Source organism: Sus scrofa, chromosome 7 (genome assembly GCF_054392235.1).
Source record: "Sus scrofa isolate SSC_HxYL_T2T_F1_AM1 chromosome 7, Sscrofa_HxYL_maternal_Yorkshire_Landrace_v2.0, whole genome shotgun sequence".
NCBI classification, from domain to species: Eukaryota; Metazoa; Chordata; class Mammalia; order Artiodactyla; family Suidae; genus Sus; species Sus scrofa.
Genome location: NC_139389.1, coordinates 67502013 through 67521680, shown reverse-complemented (window position 1 = coordinate 67521680; position 19668 = coordinate 67502013). Strand labels below are relative to the sequence as shown.

Here is a 19668-nt window from a genome sequence, read left to right as displayed (position 1 = left end):
GGAACACCTTTCAGTGACTGTTTCATTGGACAGTAATAGGGAAGAAGCAAGGGCCTTCAGAGTATAAGGAGCTGGGTGAACTGCCCTCTGATCTCCTGACTTTTCCTCAACCTTCTCCCCTTAACTGCTCAGCCATCCTTTTTCCCCAAAGCACTCACTCTCAACCTGCCTTCTTTATTAGCCAGGCACCTCTGACATTGCCTGATCACCAAAACCAATACCCACAGTGTCGCAACAGGATCCCAGCAGGGCCCCAGCAGGGCCAGGGCTCTCCGCCATTAGCAAGCCCTCTTTGAGCTCCTGCTGAAGTACAGTCCCTGTGCTTACAGGTAGATGTTTCAGCTGGAAGAATGAGATTGTCAAGTGGAGACGTGAGGAAGAAGATTCTCACCAGGGGAACTGGTACATATGGAAACTCGGTGGCATCAAAGGACCTGGCATTGGGCAACTGAGCGGTACCTTCAGAGGGGGATGGGTGACTGGAAAAGTGTAGCTGGGACCAGGTTGGATCCCATGCTAAGTGATCTGGGCATCGTCTTCTGAGTATCAGGACACTGCTAGCATGTTTTAAGGACATAAGCTCAGGAAAAGGCTTTTCTAGAAGGGTGATCTGGAACTGGGAGACATTCTAGGTGTGGGCACCCTGAGACACTGCCAGTGAAACTTAGGCCTGCTCAGCCTTTTTTCCCCTGCCACGATGTACATCCTATGGGCACAACCTGGTTTTGGTAAAACCAAAAGAAATGGGCAGATGGAGTTCCCGTCGTGGCCCAGTGGTTAACGAATCCAACTAGGAACCATGAGATTGCAGGTTTTGATCCCTGGCCTCACTCAGTGGGTTAAGGATTCGGTGTTGCCGTGAGCTGTGGTGTAGGTCACAGACTCAGCTCGAATCCCAAGTTGCTGTGGCTGTGGTTGTAGGCCAGCGGCTATAGCTCCGATTAGCCCCCTAGCCTAGGAACCACCATACGCCGTGGGAACGGCCCTAGAAAAGGCAAAAAGACCCCAAAAAAAGAAATAGGCAGAGAGGTAAAGCACTGAGTAGTTTTGTGATTGCCTTCCTGCACCCATAACATACATACACCTCACCTGTCTGCGCCTTCTGAGGGGTTTTCTCTGCCATTTTGAAGTGCTAGAAAATGAGGGTGACATTGGGACAGCCTTGAATCTCACTGATGCTTTAAAAATCTAATTTTGGGGGCGGGTTAGGGCCATACTTGTGGCATATAGAGTTTCCCAGGCTAGGGGTTGAATTGGAGCTACAGCTGCTGGCCTACAGCTATAGCCACAGCAACACAGGATCTGAGCCATGTCTATGACCTACACCACAGCTCCTGGCAATGCTGGATCTTTAACACACTGAGCAAGGCCGGGGATCAAACCTCCAACCTCCAACCTCATGGTTACTAGGCAGATTCATTTCCACTGCGCCACAGCAGGAACTCCTAAAAATCTTTTTTTTTTTTTTTTTTTTTTTTTTTTTTTTTTTTTTTTTTTTTTTTTTTTTTTTTTTTGTCCTTTGCCATTTGTTGGGCCGCTCCTGCGGCATATGGAGGTTCCCAGGCTAGGGGTCTAATCGGAGCTGTTGACACCAGCCTACGCCAGAGCCACAGCAACGCGGGATCCGAGCCGCGCCTGCGACCTACACCACAGCTCACGGCAACGCCGGATAGTTAACCCACTGAGCAAGTGGCAGGGATCGAACCCGCAACCTCATGGTTCCTAGTCGGATTTGTTAACCACTGCGCCACGACGGGAACTCCCTAAAAATCTTTTGATAAAAATAACCAACCCTTGAAGTTCCCCTCATGGCGCAGTTGTTGACGAACCCAACTAGGATCCATGAGGATGAAGGTTTGATCCCTGGCCTCGCTCAGTGGGTCAGGGATCCTGTGTTGCCATGAGCTGTGGTACAGGTCACAGATGTGGCTTGGATCCCATGGCTGTGCTGTGGCACAGGTCAGCAGCTGTAGCTCCGATTCAACCCCTAGCCTGGAAACTACCATGTGCCATGGGTGTGGCCCTAAAAAGCAAAAAAAGAAAAAGAAGTAACCAACCCTTTAGTACTTGAATTACTAACCAACCAATAGTTGGGATCACACCTCACAACTATGACATACCAGGGGGCTGCCACATGGAGGTTCAGCAAGCCTACTGTACAAGGAGCTGAGAAGTGAGGAGAAGCGGGATCCAGAGACATTTGAGATACAAACTGTGTAATGGCTGTGAGGGGTTGCTGAAGGAGAAGTGGCAGCTGGATGAAGTTCCTGATGGAGATGGAGAATCTGGGAAGAACAAGGCACGAGGCCACTGCCTTTCCATCCCATAATAAATTAACAGAAAAAAATGGAGTTCTCAGGTAGCTCAGTGGGTTAAGGACCTAGCATTGTCACTGTGGCTTGGATTGCTGCTGTGGCACAGGTTTGATCCCTGGCCCCAGAATGTCCACATGCCACGTGTGTCTCCAGTGTATATATAATACATGAATATCTTCAAGATCTCGATAAAGGAAAGAATTCCTCAAACTAGACCCTCCAAAGGAAGTTCATCAAAAGATATAAACTGGGAGGAGCTACTTGCAACACACAACCAACAAAGGAGTAGTAGTAGAGGAGTTCCCGTTGTGGCTCAGTGGGTTAAGAACCCAACTAGTATCCCTGAGGATGCTGGTTTCATCCTTGGCCCCACTCTGTTAAGGATCCGGCATTGCCATGAGCTGAGGTATAGGTCACAGATGTGGCTCGGATCTGGCCAGCAGCTGCAGCTCTAATTCAACCCTAGCCTGGGAACTTCCATATGCCACAGATGCAGCCCGAAAAAGAAAACAGGCATAGTTGTCAGCATGTTTGTCTTAATGCTTGTTGTTAAGACAAAACTGGGAGTTCCCGTCATTGCTCAGTGGGTTAAGGATCCAGTGTTGCCATGAGCCGTGGTGTAGGTCACAGACACGGCTCAGATCCTGCATTGCTGTGGCTGTGGTGTAGGCCGGCGGCTTAGCTCTGATTCGACCCCTAGCCTGGGAACCTCCATATGCTGGGAGTGTGGCCCTAGAAAAGACCAAAAAAAAAAAAAAAAAAAAGTCAAAAGCGAAAAGAAGGATTGAGGAGAGGGAGCAAAGTCATGAACAGGTCTTCTGCAGAAGAGGAAATGGTTGGACCTCATTAGCAATCGGGAATGTACAGAAAACCATTCCATACTGTTAGATTGGCAGGAAATTTAGTCGTACAATACCATGTCTTGGCAAGGGTGGGGAGCAGTGGAACTCTGACAGATTGCTGTGAGGAGTTTAAGTTAGCCTAACTCAGGAAAACACTTTGACTTTATATAGTAAAGTGGAACATGCACATGCCCTGGGGCCCATCAGTTATGCTCCCAGGTTTGTATCCCAGAGGAACTCTGCAGCAGAGTTCCTGCACCTTTCTGCCACAGGACACAGGACAGCACTGGTAATAACGAGCCTGTGAAAGTTATAATTACTGAACACTTATGTGTGCCAGAATTATTTGCATGAATTAACTTATTTGCTCCTCTGCACATTAATGAAATGGGACTATAATACCCCCATTTTACAGATGAGGTGGTCCCAGAGATGTGAGAAGAGCAGCAGGGGTTCTGAGTCAGGGGGTACAGAGGCTGTGCCCTAACCACGAGCAAGCGCTAACTAAGCACGTTGTACAAAGCATCTCATTTAACACCGCACCCACAGACATGTGAGGCAGTGACTTTTGTTCATTTTACAGACGAAGAAACTGAAGATCAGAGATGTGCACGAGGTCACATATGTTGTGAATGGCAGGGCTAGCTAGGAATGGACTCTAATGCAGCTGTCCGGCCTTCCCCGCATGTGCTTCAGCGAGTGCAGGGGCGACCCGGCGCGGTGAGGAGATGGAAGCAGAGGATGCCTGCGGTGTGGAGGCGCTCAGATGTTCGCGCTTCTTGGCTCTGCCTCGCCGAGCACAGGTGGCTGTCACCTGAGGGTCTTTAGCATCTCCCTGAGATGATTTCCCGGCCGCGAGCCGCAGCTCTCCCCCACCGCATTGGCCAGGGCTGGGCATGTGCCCGCCCCGCAGCCAATGGGAGGAGGGGCGGGGCTACAGGATCGGCCCTGGTATCTCTCGGAGCTTGGAGGAAAGGTGAGCGCAGGTCACGCCTTCGCCTGCATCCGTGTGAGGGGGTGTGCGTATTCCTGACCAGAAGGAAGTGAGTAGTGGTGGCCTGGGGCTTCCGAAAGGGAAGGTTTGTAATCCCTACTGGAAGAAAGGGGAGAAGGAAACGACCAGAACAACAGGACTGGGAAGAGTGGGGATCACCCCACACACCCCTGCCCGCTGCTTTTGGAGGCAGTAAGGTACAAACCCCAGACCCAGGGTCACAGAAGAAGGCCAAAGGGTGGTGGAGTGGCCCACTGTGTCAGGAGAACAAACTGGAGACTGGTCTGAGAGTAAGCCAGTGGAAGGCAAGGCTCGGCATCTAGGGAGGGCCCTCGGGATGCAGCGGCAGCTGTCTGTTTTGGAGGCATTAAGGGTTTTGCCCTGGCAAGGGACCCAGACCACTCAGGCACACGTGAGCAGAAAGGAGGGGCGTTTGTTTTCTGACACCAGGGTGTGTGGAGGAGCCCAAGGGCAGTGGGACCCGGGGGCTGGCCTCGGGAAGAGTCTAGAACTCAGAAGCGTGCCCACGAAAGGTATTTCTCCCCTCCGAAGACCAGCTCAGCCTGCTGCCTGAGCCACAGACCAAACTGAGATGATACCCCAGAAGTCAAGTTTATGTCTTCTCCATGCAAGGGGCCTCTGGCCTGAACCAAAATCTCTCCATCCCAATTTCAACGTCTGGGAATCGCTAGCTGCATTTGCTTTCACTGAAATCCAGGTTTTTCCACAGAGAAAAACAATGTAGTTGACAGCTCCCCAGTTTTATGCGTCTGGTCTTCAGCCCTGGAAATATTACTCTTTTGTCCCAAGTCCAATTATCCCAGAAAAGAACCCATCGGTTCATTTGGGTTCCGTACCCAGTGCTGGATCAATCGAGAACTCAGCAGCATTCCCCCCCCCCACACACAAAGTAGCCTTTGGATGGCAGGGAGGGCAGAGAACATTTTGTAGAGGATGATGCTAGGGAAACAGTCCCAGAGACATTCTGTCCCTTCCCCCTGTCAGAGTCCGCCTCTGCAAAACCCCACTTCACTCAAGATAGTAGATGGAGGGAGTGTTCAGCGACAGCACTGAGGAGGGTTCTGGGGGCATGTGGCCCAGCTGACAGAGCTCTGTAGGGGAAGGAAGCACCCAGGAGGGTGGGGAGGGAGGTACAAAAAAAGAAAAATGGCCAGATGACCTTGAGGGGGATGTCAACCCTAAGCTGACCATTGACATGGTCCTGCTCTCAAGTTCAGAATAGATAGTATGAAATGAGAAACCACCTTTTTGGGACAGGTTAGGCAACCAGAGAGGTTTAGCTGCTCTTTTGCTGTGTGACCTAGGGCAAGTTACTGTCCTGCTCTGGGCAATTTCTTGTCTGTGAAATGTAAACTGTAGAGTGAGTAAAGTACAAGTAAATGAAAACTCACTTTTAAAATCGAAAGCCCAGTGCCCAGTGGCTTCCCCAGTGAAACAGGTGGCATCACTCTGCTGGCACTGGGGCCCTGAGTAGGCCAACCAAGCCCCACAAGGACCCCAGCATCCCCACAGGTCACTCTCTGCCCCACTCTACTCTGAGCCAGACGGTTCCCCTGGGAAAGGGCCCAGTGGCCTCATCCATTGACAGTCAGGAATATTGTGCTGACATGAGCATTTCAGGCCCCATGGCAGGTGGGAGACAAGGACAGTTTCTTTATAAGCCTCAGGCCTGAGAGAGAGAGAGCTTGGCCTTGGTGACCAAAGGCATAGTCATGGGGCCTCCCTTCTCCCCAGGAGTCCTTGTCCCCGCTTGATTCCCTGAGGCTTGTCAATCCCAGCACTCTGTGCCAAGATGCCCAGCTCACTAGGCTAAAAGCCAGGGATGGACCTCAGTCTCTTGTGCTGCAGAGGGAGGCTGTGGCTCTGGGCCTCAGTCAGTCACACCACTTTTTTTTTTTTTTTTTTTTTTTTTTTTTTTTTTGTCTTTTTGCCTTTTCTAGTGCCGCACCTGCAGCATATGGAGGTTCCCAGGCTACGGGTCTAATCAGAGCTATAGCTGCTGGCCTACGCCAGAGCCACAGCAACATAAGGATCCAAGCCACGTCTGTGACCCACACCACAGCTCATGGCAACACCGGATCCTTAACCCACTGAGCAAAGGCAGGGATCAAACCCACAACATCATGGTTCCTAGTCAGATTCATTAACCACTAAGCCACCACGGGAACTCCCCACACCACCTTTCTTCCCCAGCCTGGGTACTGCCCCTGACCAGGGTACTGCCCCTGGCTGCCAACTTTCTCAGATGCTCACCTCCTCTGTGGTTCTAGGGCTATAGCTGAGATCTGGGAGCAGATGAGGCAGAGGCTGACCCATAGAGGGCACAGAGGCAGGGCAGGAACAGATATGGGGTTGTCCTAGCTCTGTGCAGGCAAGGGGTCCAGCTGAGGGATCCAGGAGGACCAGCAAAGGCCCAGGCTAGAAGGACCCTTTCGATCCTGTTTCTCCCTCCAACTTACAGATGGCGAGACAAAAACAGAGAGAGAAACTGGGCCTGGGACCCACTGGGAGGCAGGGGTCACCCTGCCCACTGGTCTGGAGAATTGCTACTTGCAGGGCTTCAGAGGCAGCTAGAAGCTCCTGTCCTCCTGGTTCTGGAGCCCTTGATGCTCGACGCCGCACCAGCTCCTGTTCCCTGAGGACACAGTCCAAAGCCTGAGGGTCCACCAATGGATCTGCCCCCCCTACCCCTGGGGTTCCCAGAGAGCAGCTGAGGCAAAAGACAAGAAGCCACCACCCATCCATACCCTCCATGCAAGGTCCTAAAGATGAGGCCCTCAGTCAGAGTGAAACAGTAGCCAAGCACTAACAGCATTCAAGCTCCTGGGAGTGGATGTGCTACACTGTTTATCACTCGCAGCTGCATGTTATATCAAATTGTTTCCTGAGCTTCATCAGAAGTGCAGGCAGTGCCTTGCTGGTGGAACCCCGGATAAATAGACTTTGAGACTAAAGCCCCACACACATTTGATATTGGGCTTTAATACTGACTCATCCAAACTGGACCTGAGGTATCAGGAAGTTCAGGGGGACTGGAAACAAGCTCTGTGCAGTGTGCATTGTCTGCATGATCCTCATCGCGTTTTTTGAGGTAAGTACTGTCAGTATCCCCATTTTGCAGATAAAGAAACTGAGGCCTAGAGAAGCTTTTTCATGCTCACCAGCCTAGGAGGGGGTGGAGCTGACTCAAGCACAGGACTTCTCAGCTCTGAAGGCCACTCTCCTTCAATCCATGATCTCAGGCCCAGGAATGCAGACCTCTCAACCCCCCGTATCACCAGAGCCCACCTAGCCACACCCCCTCCTGCTTCTTCCCCTGGATTCCCCTCTTTAGAAAGGATAAGGATGAGAGTGAGATACATCAGGCCCAAGGCCTAGCGATGTCCCCCCCACCCCGTGCCACTGAGGGATCCTAGGGTGCGCCTAACAGCATGTCTCCAAATGCCCCTGCCATCTGCCCCAGAGCCTTGGGGCAGGGAGGAGAGCAATGCAGCTCAGTGAGCATCTCCATGAGGGAAAGGGGTTTCTCCCCCAGGGCCCTTCAGACCCAGGCGCCCCTCACCCCCATGGGCCTCATTTTCTACCAGCTCCTGTGGAGCCTCAGCTGCTGCTCCAGCCTCAGCTTCTCAGCGAGGCTCTCAGCCACCTTGAGGGGGAGGGAGAGAGGCAGTGAGCAAATTCCAGGGCTTGAGCCCTGGGGGAAGAGGCAGTGAGGGCTTGGGAGGGACTGACTCCAGTTGAGGGAGGGAAAGCCAATGGCCAATTATCTTGTCAGGAGAGACCATAGGTTCCTCCCTGGGCAGGCCAGCCTGGCAGAGGCACAGAGGCGGGGGCAGTGCTGAGCACCTGGTTCTGGGCACCCTCCAGGGCCGGCTGCTGAGCCTCCAGCTCTGAATCCTGGGCTTGCCACACGTCCCAGACTCTTCAGCTTAGCCTGCGTCTGGGTCTGCTCGGAGCCCACCTCCTTCAGGGAAGTCTGGCAAGGGTGGGGGTCGTCATTCGCTCCCGTCTCAGTCTGGTGCTTCCCCAAGGACATCATCCCACTTCATCCTCACAGGGTCCTGCCTGGGACTGCACCTTGACCCGAAGACAGGACAGATGTCTGGCTGCCAGGTGCTGGGAGAGGCTGATGGAACAGCACTAGGGGGAAGGTGCAAGATGGTGTCTTTCTGCCCCTCCAGACTGTACAGGTAACTAAAAATTTCCAAATTGATTCCATAAATATTGATGGGTGATGCTCCCTGTATGAATATACCACCCAGCCCGAGAGCTGTCTGAGGGCTTCCTAGGGCAGGCCTAGGTCTTCAAATTCCCCTCCGTCTCCTGATCCTCCCACCTCTCTGCACTAGGTCCCTGTGCACCAGGCTGGGTCTGCAGAGCCTTGGCCCTGACGCACTTGCTTTGTGTTGATTGGTGAGCCCATGCCACCAAGGAGTAAGTGCCTGGTCCCCACCCAGGACCACCCCAAGACCGTGCAAGGGCAAGGCAGCCTGGGGTCCAGCGTGGGACAGCTCAGGGCTCAGCTCTTGGCTCTCAGTGGAGACATCCTGATCCTGACTCCCTGGGTCCAACAAGCCCTCCCCTCCCCACCTCCTGGGCTCACCCTACCTTCACCTCTCCAGGTAGCCTCGGCCTCAGTCCCAGGTCCTCTGTTTCCTAGTCACAAGGACCCTGTGTAGGCTTAGAAGGCCAGTCCATACAGCTGCATCCTCTGCCTGGGAGGCCCTACCTCCAGCCCCATCCCCAGTCTGATCTGAGGGAGGGCAGCAGGCCGACCCCAGGCCAGTTCTCACCTCCTGCAGGGGCTCTGCCCCCACCTGCTCCTGACTTCTCTCCTCTGCCTCTGCTGGGGCCTGCCCTGAACACTCCTTGGGTTCCTCTGCCAGCCTCTGCCACCCCTTACCCCCATCCCATTCTGAGCCCAGCCTAGGTCAGTGGGCCCCCCTGCTAGGACACAGGCACTGAGCTGGAGAGCATGACCCATGGACAGACACTCAGAGGGTAAACTGCATAGGGTCATAGTATCACCGAGGGTCAGAACCTGCCAGTCCCGGGGCACAGATGGGGACCTGAGCCCAGAGTCAGCAGAGGGTTTGTCCAAGGCCACCGGGCGACAACCCCACTTCTGTGTTGGAAACCCTGCTGCCTGAGAGGCCCAGGGAGGAATCCGCAGAGGCCTTCCCCAAGCTCTGGGACTGGAGGCTGAGGGGAGTGGGCTTGAGGACGAGTAAATGCCAGTCTCGTCCTCAGAGAGAAGCCATACTGGGCCCAGACCCCCACAGAGGGTTGGAGTTGTGGTGGAGCCTCCTTCTATGCCCAGACTCTGGGAGCTTGCCTGGGGTCCCTGCTGGGGACTGTGCTCATGGGAAGAGGGTGGGTGCCTAGGACTCAAGAACCCCTGGACTGCTGGCCTCCCTTTCTGGCTGGCTGGACTGTCCAGGTTCTCATGCCCCTGTCCTGGGGTGTGGGCAGGCCCAGACCATGCCCAGCCGAGGCCACCAACCCTGGCCCCTAGCAGCTCAAGCTGCAGTTCCAGTGCCAGCTGCACCCAGAGTCCTGCTCCTGCCCCCAGGCGCCCAGCTCAGCCTGGAGTGTAAGGCCCTTGGCCATTTGCAGATTGAAGGGCTGCCTCAGCCCGAGAGACTCCACACCCTGTACCTGAGCCCCCACGTACTACAGGGGCCAAGGCAGGGATTTTGGGACCCATTATACAGACAGGGAAACTGAGGCCCCATGGGGAGAAGGAGCTGGTGACTGTGGCAGAACCCAGGACATCTAGTTTTTTTGCATTAGGTCCCTGGTTTCAGGCGTGGGGTCATCAGGAAGGGCTTCTTGACCTTGGGGGTCAGGGCCCCATCTCACCCCCCTCAGTCAGCCTCCAGCTCCTCCCACCTTCCATCTCTGGATCTCGCCAGCCATCTGATTGTTTTTCTTCTCTCGAGCCTGCATCTTGCTCCCGTCGCTGGCCAGAGCCAGGCAGTGAAGGACAGATTGCAGTCCCATCTGAGGGGAACCCCGCCCCCATCCTTTCTCCCACTGACACCCCAGCACAGGCTCTTGGGTCCGGGCAGGGCCTGGCCTGCAGAGAGGAGCCCAATCTTCAATTGGATCCCAGTCTCTCTCCCTCACCCAGATGCAGATGTAGTGCCAGGGGGTCAGTGAACAGCCCCTTGGTGGACCCTCCAGCCTCTCTGCAGCTATGTCAAGGTCCTGGGATTAAATGAAGGAAAAAAACAGCCAAGAAAGAGCTAGGACCCCATGATCCCAAGTCACACCCAACCCACCCAACAAGAAGGTAGCAGGAAGCAAACTGGAGGGTGTTGTGGGTGAACTGCGTCCCTTATGAAAAAAATGGCATGTTTGCGTTCTAACCTCCAGTACCCCAGAATGTGACTTTATTTGGAAATAGGGTCTTTACAGAGTAATCTAATTAAAAATGAGCTGATAATAGTAGATCCTAATCCAGTGTATCTGGTGGGTTTTTTGTTTGTTTGTTTTTTTGTTTGTCTTTTTGCCATTTCTTGGGCCGCTCCCACAGTATATGGAGGTTCCCAGGCTAGGGGTCAAATCGGAGCTGTAGCTGCTAGCCTACACCACAGCCACAGCAATGCAGGATCTGAGCCGTGTCTGGACCTACACCATGGCTCATGGCAACAACATATCCTTAACCCACTGAGCGAGGCCAGGGATCCAACCCACATCCTCATGGATGCTAGTTGGGTTCGTCAACCACTGAGCCATGACAGGAACTCCATCTGGGGTCTTTATAAAAAGTGAAAATGTGGAAGTTCCCATCATGGCTGAGCAGTTAACGAGCCCAACTAGCATCCATGAGGATGTGGGTTGGATCCCTGGCCTCGCTCAGTGGGTTAAGGATCTGTTATTGCCGTGAACTGTGGGGTAGGTCGCAGATGCGGCTTGGATCCCACGTTGCTGTGGCTGTGGTCTAGGCCAGCAGCTGCATCTCTGATTGGACCCCTAGTCTGGGAAACTCCATATGCAGCAGGCACAGCCCTAAAAAGACAAAAAAGGCAAAAAAAAACAAAAAACAAAAAACGGGGGGGTGGGTGGGTATGGACACAGAAACATGTACCGAAGGAGAGTGCCATGTGAACACGAAGGCAGGGATTGGGGTGATGCGTCTGTGAGCTAAGGAACATCAGAGACTGTGAGCAACCAGGAGAGGCTGGGGAACAGATGCACCCTCCCAGCCGCCTACTGACACCTTGATCTCAGACTGCCAGCCTCCAGAACTGTGAGAGAGTAAGTTGCTGTTGGTTAAGCCCCCCACTTTGTGATACTCTGTTAAGACGACCCTTGCAAACTAATACAGAAGGTGAAGGAGATCAATCCCCTGTGGCAGGTCTATGGCCCAAAGCAACCCTGATTCAGAAGGGGGACTTTCACCTCAAAGCAGCCAGGCCTGCAGCAGCATGAAATGTGTAACAATATAGCATTTGGAGCTCCTGTTGTGGCTCAGCAGGTTAAGGACCCAACATAGTGTCCATGAGGAATGGGTTTCAATCCCTGGCCTCGCTCAGTGGGTTAAGGATCCAGCACTGCTGCAAGCTGCACTGTAGATTGTGGATGTGGCTTGGAAGCAGTGTGGCTGTGGCTATGGCTGTGGCTGTGGCATAGGCCGGCAGCTGCAGCTCCGCTTGGCCCCCTAGCCTGGGAACTTCCACATGCCGCCGTGTGGCCCTAAAAAGAAAAAAAAAGGAAGAAGAAAAAAAAAAGATAGTAGCTAACATTTCACAACCACATGCCGTGTGTTCAGCATAGCACTGAGCCTTTTACATTCTTGTCCAGTTTAACCCCCTCAGCCAGCTCCTGGGGTAGGAGAACTGTTCCAGTTTTTGGCTTTTATAGATGAGGCCCAGAGAAGTGGAGTAACTTACCCAATGGCGCCCAGCCAGAATAATGTGGAGCCAGGATTTAATAAGCCAGCAATCAGGCTCCTGAGCCCATGGTCTTAACCACTAATTTGGGGACAATGAAGCCCACACCATCCCGGCATTGAAGGGGAAGACAGCCAGAGGTAGAGACCCGGAGAGGGCCTCGGTGGAAGGAGCCTGAGGTGGGGGACGGGACTAGAGGTGGAGAGACCTGGAGGCCCTGGGTCCCCCTCGCCCACACCCCTACCCCCCCACAGCCAGATGTTGATGCAGCGTCAGACCCTCTCCAGCTGCTGCCCCCTCCCTGCTGTGTTTGGCCCCTCGGCTGCTCTGCACAGGACCCCTGCCCATGACCCAGGGCGGATTTCTAGGTCATCTTCCCTGGACAAGCGTAGAGCCTAGGGCACCCACTCACAGGTGAGTCCTGGGCAGGGCACCCAGGGACTAGAGAGAGGGAGACACAGCAGGGCAGTCCCTAAAGGGCATGGGGCTGGACCCCAAATTGGCACTGGTTACAGGGCATCTGCATGGTGCTTACATAGAGTTCCCCTGGAGTTCCCATCATGGTGCAGTGGAAACGAATCCGACTAGGAATCATGAGGTTGCGGGTTTGATCCCTGGCCTTGCTCAGTGGGTTAAGGATTTGGCATTGCCATGAGCTGTGGTGTAGGTCGCAGAGAAGGCTCAGATCCTGTGTTGCTGTGGCTGTGGTGTAGGCCGGCAGCTGTAGCTCTGATTGGAGCCCTAGCCTGGGAACCTCCATATGCCCTAAAAAGCAAAACAACAAACAAACAAACAAACAAAACAAAAAAATACAAACCCCGTAGAGCTCCCCTGCCACCACCTCCTTCCTTCCTGGAATCTGAATCTGCCCAGAGGGCCTGGCCCTCGGCCGCTATGTGTCCTGCCTTCTCACTCATGTAGTCCACTGAACACGCCTTAAAGAACAGAGTCCCTTCAGGTCCCAAGGAGACGATCTCTGACTCTCAAGAGTCTGAACTGAGAAACAGACAAAAAATGAATGTTTTTTGCTGTACAAAAGTGCAGCTGCAAATTGTTACTGCAGATTTGCTTCCCTGAGGAAATAACAGCCCTCTCAGAGCCTCACTCTGATCCCAGTTTGTGATTCACCCATTTAGACCAACTCCACCTTCTATGAAGCCCAAGGCCAGCTAAGCACAGCTGCTGAGACCTGCTCTCCCTCGCCTTCAAGCCACAGCAGCAGACTAGCTCTGGTCAGGGTCCTGCAGCACAGTGTGGAGCCCATCCTGGTCCTTAAAATTCAACATCCCTGCTCGATATCTGTACCTGTTTCTCTGTATCTGTGTGGGGACATCTGGGAGCACATGCACCTGTCTCTGGGTGAGTGTCTGATGTGTATCCTTGTGTGTACATATCTAGCTGTCTGTCTGCCTGTGCACATGTGCACTTGGCCAGGAGACTAAGGGAGGATGTTGGCCAGGAGGAGACTGTCACCAAGCTGGAGCTGAAGTCGGATGGACAGTGTCTGGAACACGCAAGCCCTTGCTTTGGCCTCTGTCCCGCATTTCATGGCAACCCCTCACCTGCTCCATTGCTCATTTAAGTCAGGGACTATTCACAATACCCCCACCCCTGATCTCTCCTCTCTGGGACTTTGCAGGAGCTCTTCTCTCTTGTTGAAAAGTCCTTTTTTCTTTTCTTTTTTTTTTAAATGACTTTTATTTTTTCTATTATAGTTGGTTTACAGTGTTCTGTCAATTTTCTTTTACACAGCAAAGTGACCCAGTCACACATACACGTACACATTCTTTTTCTCACATTATCCTCCATCATGTTCTATCACAAGTGACTAATATAGTTCCCAGTCCCTACAGTAGGCTCTCATTGCTTATCCATTCCAAATGCAATAGTTTGCATCCATTAACCCCAGATTCCCAGTCCATCCCAATCCCCTCCCCCAACCCTGGCAACCACAAGTCTGTTCTCCAAGTCCATGAGTTCCTTTTCTGTGGAAAGGTTTCTTTGTACCATATATTAGATTCCAGGTATAAGTCATATCCGATGGTATTTGTCTTTCTCTTTCACTTAGTATGAGAGTATCTAGTTCCATCCATGTTGCTGCAAATGGCATTATTTTGTTCTTTTTTATGGCTGAGTAGTATCCCATTGTATAGTTATACCATGTCTTCTTAATCCATTCATCTATCAATGAACATTTAGGTTGTTTCCACATCTTGGCTATTGTGAATAGCGCTGCTCTGAACATACGGGTGCATGTATCTTTTTGAATGAAAGTTTTGTCCGAATATATGCCCAAGAGTGGGATTGCTGGGTCATATGGTAGTTCTCCTTTAGTTTTCTGAGGTATCTCCATACTGTTTTCCATAGTGGTTTTACCAGTTTACCTTTCCACCAACAGTGCAGGAGGGTTCCCTTTTCTCTTCACTCTTTCCAGTGTTTGTTATCTGTGGACCATTCTGACTGATGTGAGGTGGTACCTTACAGTAGTTTTGATTTACATTTCTCTAATAATCAGTGATGTTGAACATTTTTTCATGTGCTGGTTGGCCATCTGTATCCTTTTTTTTCTTTGGCTCTTTGAGGATGGCTGTTCATCCCTCAGTGAGGGTTTAGAAGCTCAGAAGCCTCCTCTCTGGAGGAGAATTTCCTGTCTGCTGCCCTGCCCCCAGCTTTCAGAGTGCCTCTCCCTTCATCAGACACATTCAGTTACAATTGCCTGTTTGATGACAGTGTGCCTCTGCAAACCAGAGGCTTTTGGGGACAGGAAATGGTCTGCTCTGGTTCTCCTGTGTACAGAAGAGGGCCGGACATGTAGTAGATGCTTAGTAAATGCATGTTGAATGAATGAATGAGTGGAGAATGATGGAGCATGATGAGGAACAGGCAGAGGGAAGGAAGTGGAGGACAAAGGCCAGGTGCATTCTAAGAAGGGGGAGAGACTCATTAGCATGCAGGAAGAAAGACAGGGCTGTGGGGAAGGGAATGGGGGAGAGCAAGGGCAGGCAGAGGAAAGAGGTAGACAGGGAGTTCCCATCATGGCTCAGTGGTTAACAAATCTGACTAGAAACCATGAGGTTGTGAGTTCGATCCCTGGCCTCACTCAGTGGGTTAAGGATCTGGTGTTGCCGTGAGCTGTGGTGTAGGTCTCAGACGCGGCTCGGATCTGATGTTGCTGTGGCTCTGGCGTAGGCCAACAGCTACACCTCTGATTAGTCTGGGAACCTCCACATGCTGTGGGTGCGGCCTTAGAAAAGACAGAAAGACAAAAAAAAAAAAAAAAAAAAAAAGGTAGACAGATTGTATCTACCTGGGCAGGCCAGGCCTCATTCTGCCTATGCTGCCTCTGTAGTTCTTCCTCCCTAAATTTCAGAGCAACTGCCCCCTGGCGCCAGCATGCCTTCCAGTACTCAGCCACCTTCTCATGAAGCCTGGGATGTGATCCTTTCTCCTCCAGCTTTCTCCTGAGGGCCACTGGTCTCTCCTGGACCTGGAATGTGCCAATAGAAATGAGGTGGTCTGGGCACAGCTTGGACCTCAGATCACCCACATTATTTTTACCCATTTTCTTTTTCTTTTCTTTCTTTCTTTTTTCTTTTTTTTTTTTTAAGGGCCATACGCACAGCATATGGAAGTTCCCAGGCTAGGGACTGAGCCCGAGCTGTAGCTGCCAACCTTCACCACAGCCACAGCAATGCCAGATCCGAGCTGCATCTGCAACACCACAGCTCACCACTACGCGGGATCAAACTTAACCCACTGAGCGAGGCCAGGGATTGATTTGTTACTGCTGAGCAACAACAGGAACTCCTTTTTACCCATTTTCAATGATTCCTTTCCAAGTCGCGTAGATGTCCTCACTGTGTCCTGATGGCAGAGATGGGGACTAGGACAGGGACACCTCCTTCACGGCTCCCTGCACAGACACAGCCCTCTGTCCTGAGCACTTCTAATCCCAAATATCCTGACTTGAGCCAGCAGCTACGGTTATCTCATGTGTGCCCCCCCCCCCCAGCCTGGCCCTGGGACAGCAGGGGGCGGCTCAGCTGTGTGTAGGGCAGACAGGACTTGTTGAAGCTGACGGATTTCCCACGTGCTCTCACAGGAGCCAGAATGTGACAACCAGGAGTGTTGATACCTGGGAAGGGGAGTCTGGCTGTGGCCACATGATTTAGGATTGGGGCCCTGAGCTCCTCCCGCTCATCAGCTGTGACAGAGGTTGGCCCACCTCCTGTCCAAAGCCCATCTCACCTAGTATTAAAACAGGACCCCACCCTAGCCCAACTGGGACACTGAGGGTGGGCCTGAGCAGCCACTTACCAGGCCTTCTGGCCAGGGCCACCCCCAGCGCTACCACCAGCACTGACTTCTCCCCAAGCAGCTGGACACGTCTGCCTCCAGGGCCTTCACACAGTGCTCTAACACTGTCTTCTCTCCTTGCAGCTGCTGCAGGTGCTCCAAGCCGACCCCTAGCTGCCGGTGGCTCTGGCCCAGCTCTTCTGAGAGTCTCCATTCACCTGAGAAGACCCCAACTCCACCCAGAGTCACAGCTCAGCCTCAGGTGAGGGAGCTCCCCTGGCTGGGATCTGTCTGCTCAAGCTAGCCTGCGGGCCTTTATTCATGCAGCTCCCTCCTCCCGAGTTCCTCATCTCTGATCTCTGCAGCCTCTGAGACTCAGTCTTTCCCAGAGGCCTCCTCTGGAGTTCCCGTTGTGGCTCAGCGGTAACAGACCCGGCTAGTATCCATGAGGATGCAGATGCTCTCTGGCCTCGCTTAGGGGGTTAAGGATCTGGTGCTGCCATGAGCTGTGGTCTAGGTCAGTTGCAGACAGGGCTCAGATCCCATGTTGCTGTGGCTGTGGCATAGGCTGGCAGCTGCAGCTCTGATTGGACCCCTAGCCTGGGAACTTTCGTACGCTGTGGGTGCGGCCCTAAAAAAAAAAAAGGACAAGAGGCCTCTTCTGATCACAAGCCCACAGAGGCTTCTCAGGACTCCAGGCTTTAACTCTGAACCAAGTGATTTAAGGCTGGACGCCAGTAGAGGGTGCTGTTTCAGTGGCCCACGATGTAAACTGTGCTCACTGGAGTTGTGCTGTGTTGAAGCCCTGCTCCAGACTGTCCCTCTTGGTCATTTTCTTTTCCATGGTGTCCTTAGATCCCCTCACCTAACCTCAGAATCTCCCAAGGACAAGGCCCAGGCTCCCCTTCTTCTCTGCCCCCTGGCACAGGTGGGTACAGCCTGGCTCAATTGGTGCCCTAGGCTCCCTGCAGGACTGAGTTTAACAGCTGTCCTAACCCACCTGGGTGAGCCTCAGCAGCTGCTCCTGCAGGAAGCCTGAGCAGAGGTCTCAGTTGCCTCCACTGAGACTCCATTTGGGCCCTAAGGTGCCTGGATCCCGTTGCCATCCCACTTCTGCTCCTGGCTCTGTAGGCCTGGCACCAGTATCTCCTGCAGGTACACTCAGTCTGGGGGGCTCCTCCCAGTCTCCAGATCACATGTTAAGACCCTGAATAAGCTCTTCCTTTCCTCTAGGCTGTTTTCCCATCTTTTTGTTGTTGTTGTTTTTTCTGGAGCCGCTCCCTTGGCATATGGAGGTTCCCAGGCTAGGGGTCTAATCGGATCTGTAGCCACCAGCCTACACCAGAGCCACAGCAACATGGGATCTGAGCCACGTCTGTGACCTACACCACAGCTCACGGCAACGTCGGATCCTTAACCCACTGAGCAAGGCTAGGGATCGAACCCACAACCTCATGGTTCCTAGTCAGATTCATTAACCACTGCACCACGATGGGAACTCCCCCTGTTTTCCCATCTTAAATGGGAGAGGAGTCAGCTGGCTGATCTCAGCCTCTTCCCAAATGTTAGGAAGAAGGGTGTCCTTCTCTGGGCTGAACAGAAGCCCCTGTGCTGCCCTCCTTTCGCAGCAATTGCTCTGGGAATGAAGACTTGGGAGTTGCAGTATCAGGTGGGCCCAGGGTGTGGGAGGGCCAGTGTTCAGGGCTCTGCCATGCACCCACTTGGAAGAGATCCTACCACCTAGGGACTCCAGGCTGGGCTCTGGGCCAAAGGGCTGTCGGCTCATCTGGTCCAAACACTGCTGGGCCTTTTCCACTTCTGTCTGCAGTAGCAGGATCCTGGGGACAAAAGGGACTGTCTGCCTATCTTCTGCCACTCTGCCCGGGCCTCCCACACCTCCCGACACCTCACTTGTCCTCTCTGTCCTTGTCTGGTCTCTTCCACTCCTTCTATCCTGGGATCCCCACAAGTGGTACCTCTCCTGCTCCAGGTGGGTCAGGGAGCGTTCCACCTGCTGGCCCAGCCTCAGCACCTACATCCCCCACCCTTGGCAGGGCAGTGTCTGCAGCCCCTGATAAAGCAGGCTGACTCCACAAAGCCCTGCCTGCTCCACCAGCTGTGATAAGCCCAGTTGGCCCTGCATAGACCTGTGTCCTGAACTATATATAAGGGACTGTGCCTCACTACTTTGAGGGGCTGCCCAGCTGTTATCACTACAGGCTCCAGATGTGCAACCCTCCATCTCCAGCTGGACCCAGAATACATCACCTTCTCCAGACCAGTTCCTGGCCACCTCCTTCCCTCTGAATCTGCTTGGGGAGGGGAGGGCAGAGGTTCCCTGGCCCTTCCTTTGCATCTATCCAGCCACTGCTCCCAGCCATACCAGGCAATGCGTTGCACACCTCAAGGGGGCACCATTCACAGAGATGACACTTTAAAACATGGTAGCCTGGATGGAGACTTGATTCTCCTCTGTCTCTCTGGATTCCCAGACTCTGACTAAACTTCTTCCTGAGAACATGACACCAGATGTGGGCACCAGCCCCAAACATTGTGGAGTTTTCAGTCTAGTCAGGGGAACTTGCTTGCTCAGGGGACCTCCCTGGGGCTGTGGACAAGCAAGGAGGATCAGGGGGAGAGGACCAGAGCCTCACTTTCTACCTCAGAGCCAGCAGCTCACCCTGGGCCCTGCTGAACCCCAGCTCACTGTCCTGCCTCTGTAGCACCTGTGCCAGCTCAGACAGGGCCTCCAATGCTGCCCATAGGCAGCCAGCCAGCTTGGCCCACTGCTACCTGCTCTCTGCCAGCTGCACCTGCAGGTCCTTCTCTGATGGCCTCTAGTCTCTCTTGGGGGCCCTGTCTGAACACTTGCCACGGAAAGAGCAGCCAGGCTTCTGCTTGGGCCACAGGGACTCCCCTGCTCATCTTCCCCACACTCACCCGCATCCTTCAGTGGGGCTCAGTGGGGCACAGTCCAGTGGCCAGGGGTGATGGGAGTACTGGGGACAGCAGGCAAGGATAGGTGGCAGATCCATGGGGCTCTGCTTCAGTGGGTCCTGAGAACAGGACAGAGGGGAAACCCTGGAGCTGGGGCGTGCCTGCCTTCCCAGAGCACCAGCCTCTGAGACCCCTCAGATGTAGAAACTGAGGCCCCTGAGCTGAGCAGACACTTAAACCTTCAACCCCAACACTTGGCCCAGGATTCTCTCTGGTGATTCAGGTTTCAAATGAACACTAGCCTCAACCTTGCCAACAGTTCTCTGTCCCAACAGTTTCCATGATCTATGATCTGTGATCTGACT

The 19668-nt window shown here is 53.3% G+C and overlaps 1 protein-coding gene across 7 annotated transcripts in view; it reads left to right on the top strand.

The window, feature by feature from the left end:
• Nucleotides 1-19668, top strand: part of ARID3B (AT-rich interaction domain 3B) — a 491508-nt gene that overhangs the window by 468479 nt on the left and 3361 nt on the right. The window contains exons 9-13 of one of the 7 annotated variants that reach the window (XR_014810555.1): nucleotides 330-402; nucleotides 6634-7263; nucleotides 8230-8362; nucleotides 13207-13429; nucleotides 16511-16628. Coding sequence is in view for 3 of the 7 variants with exons in the window: in XM_084968790.1 (XP_084824916.1) it covers nucleotides 330-493 (164 nt within the window). In the remaining 4 variants the exon portion in view is untranslated. Of the gene's footprint in view, nucleotides 1-329; nucleotides 563-6633; nucleotides 7264-8229; nucleotides 8363-13206; nucleotides 13430-16510; nucleotides 16640-19668 lie in introns of those variants that run through there. The other 6 variants (XR_014810554.1, XR_014810556.1, XR_014810553.1 and 3 more) reach the window with 6 other exon arrangements.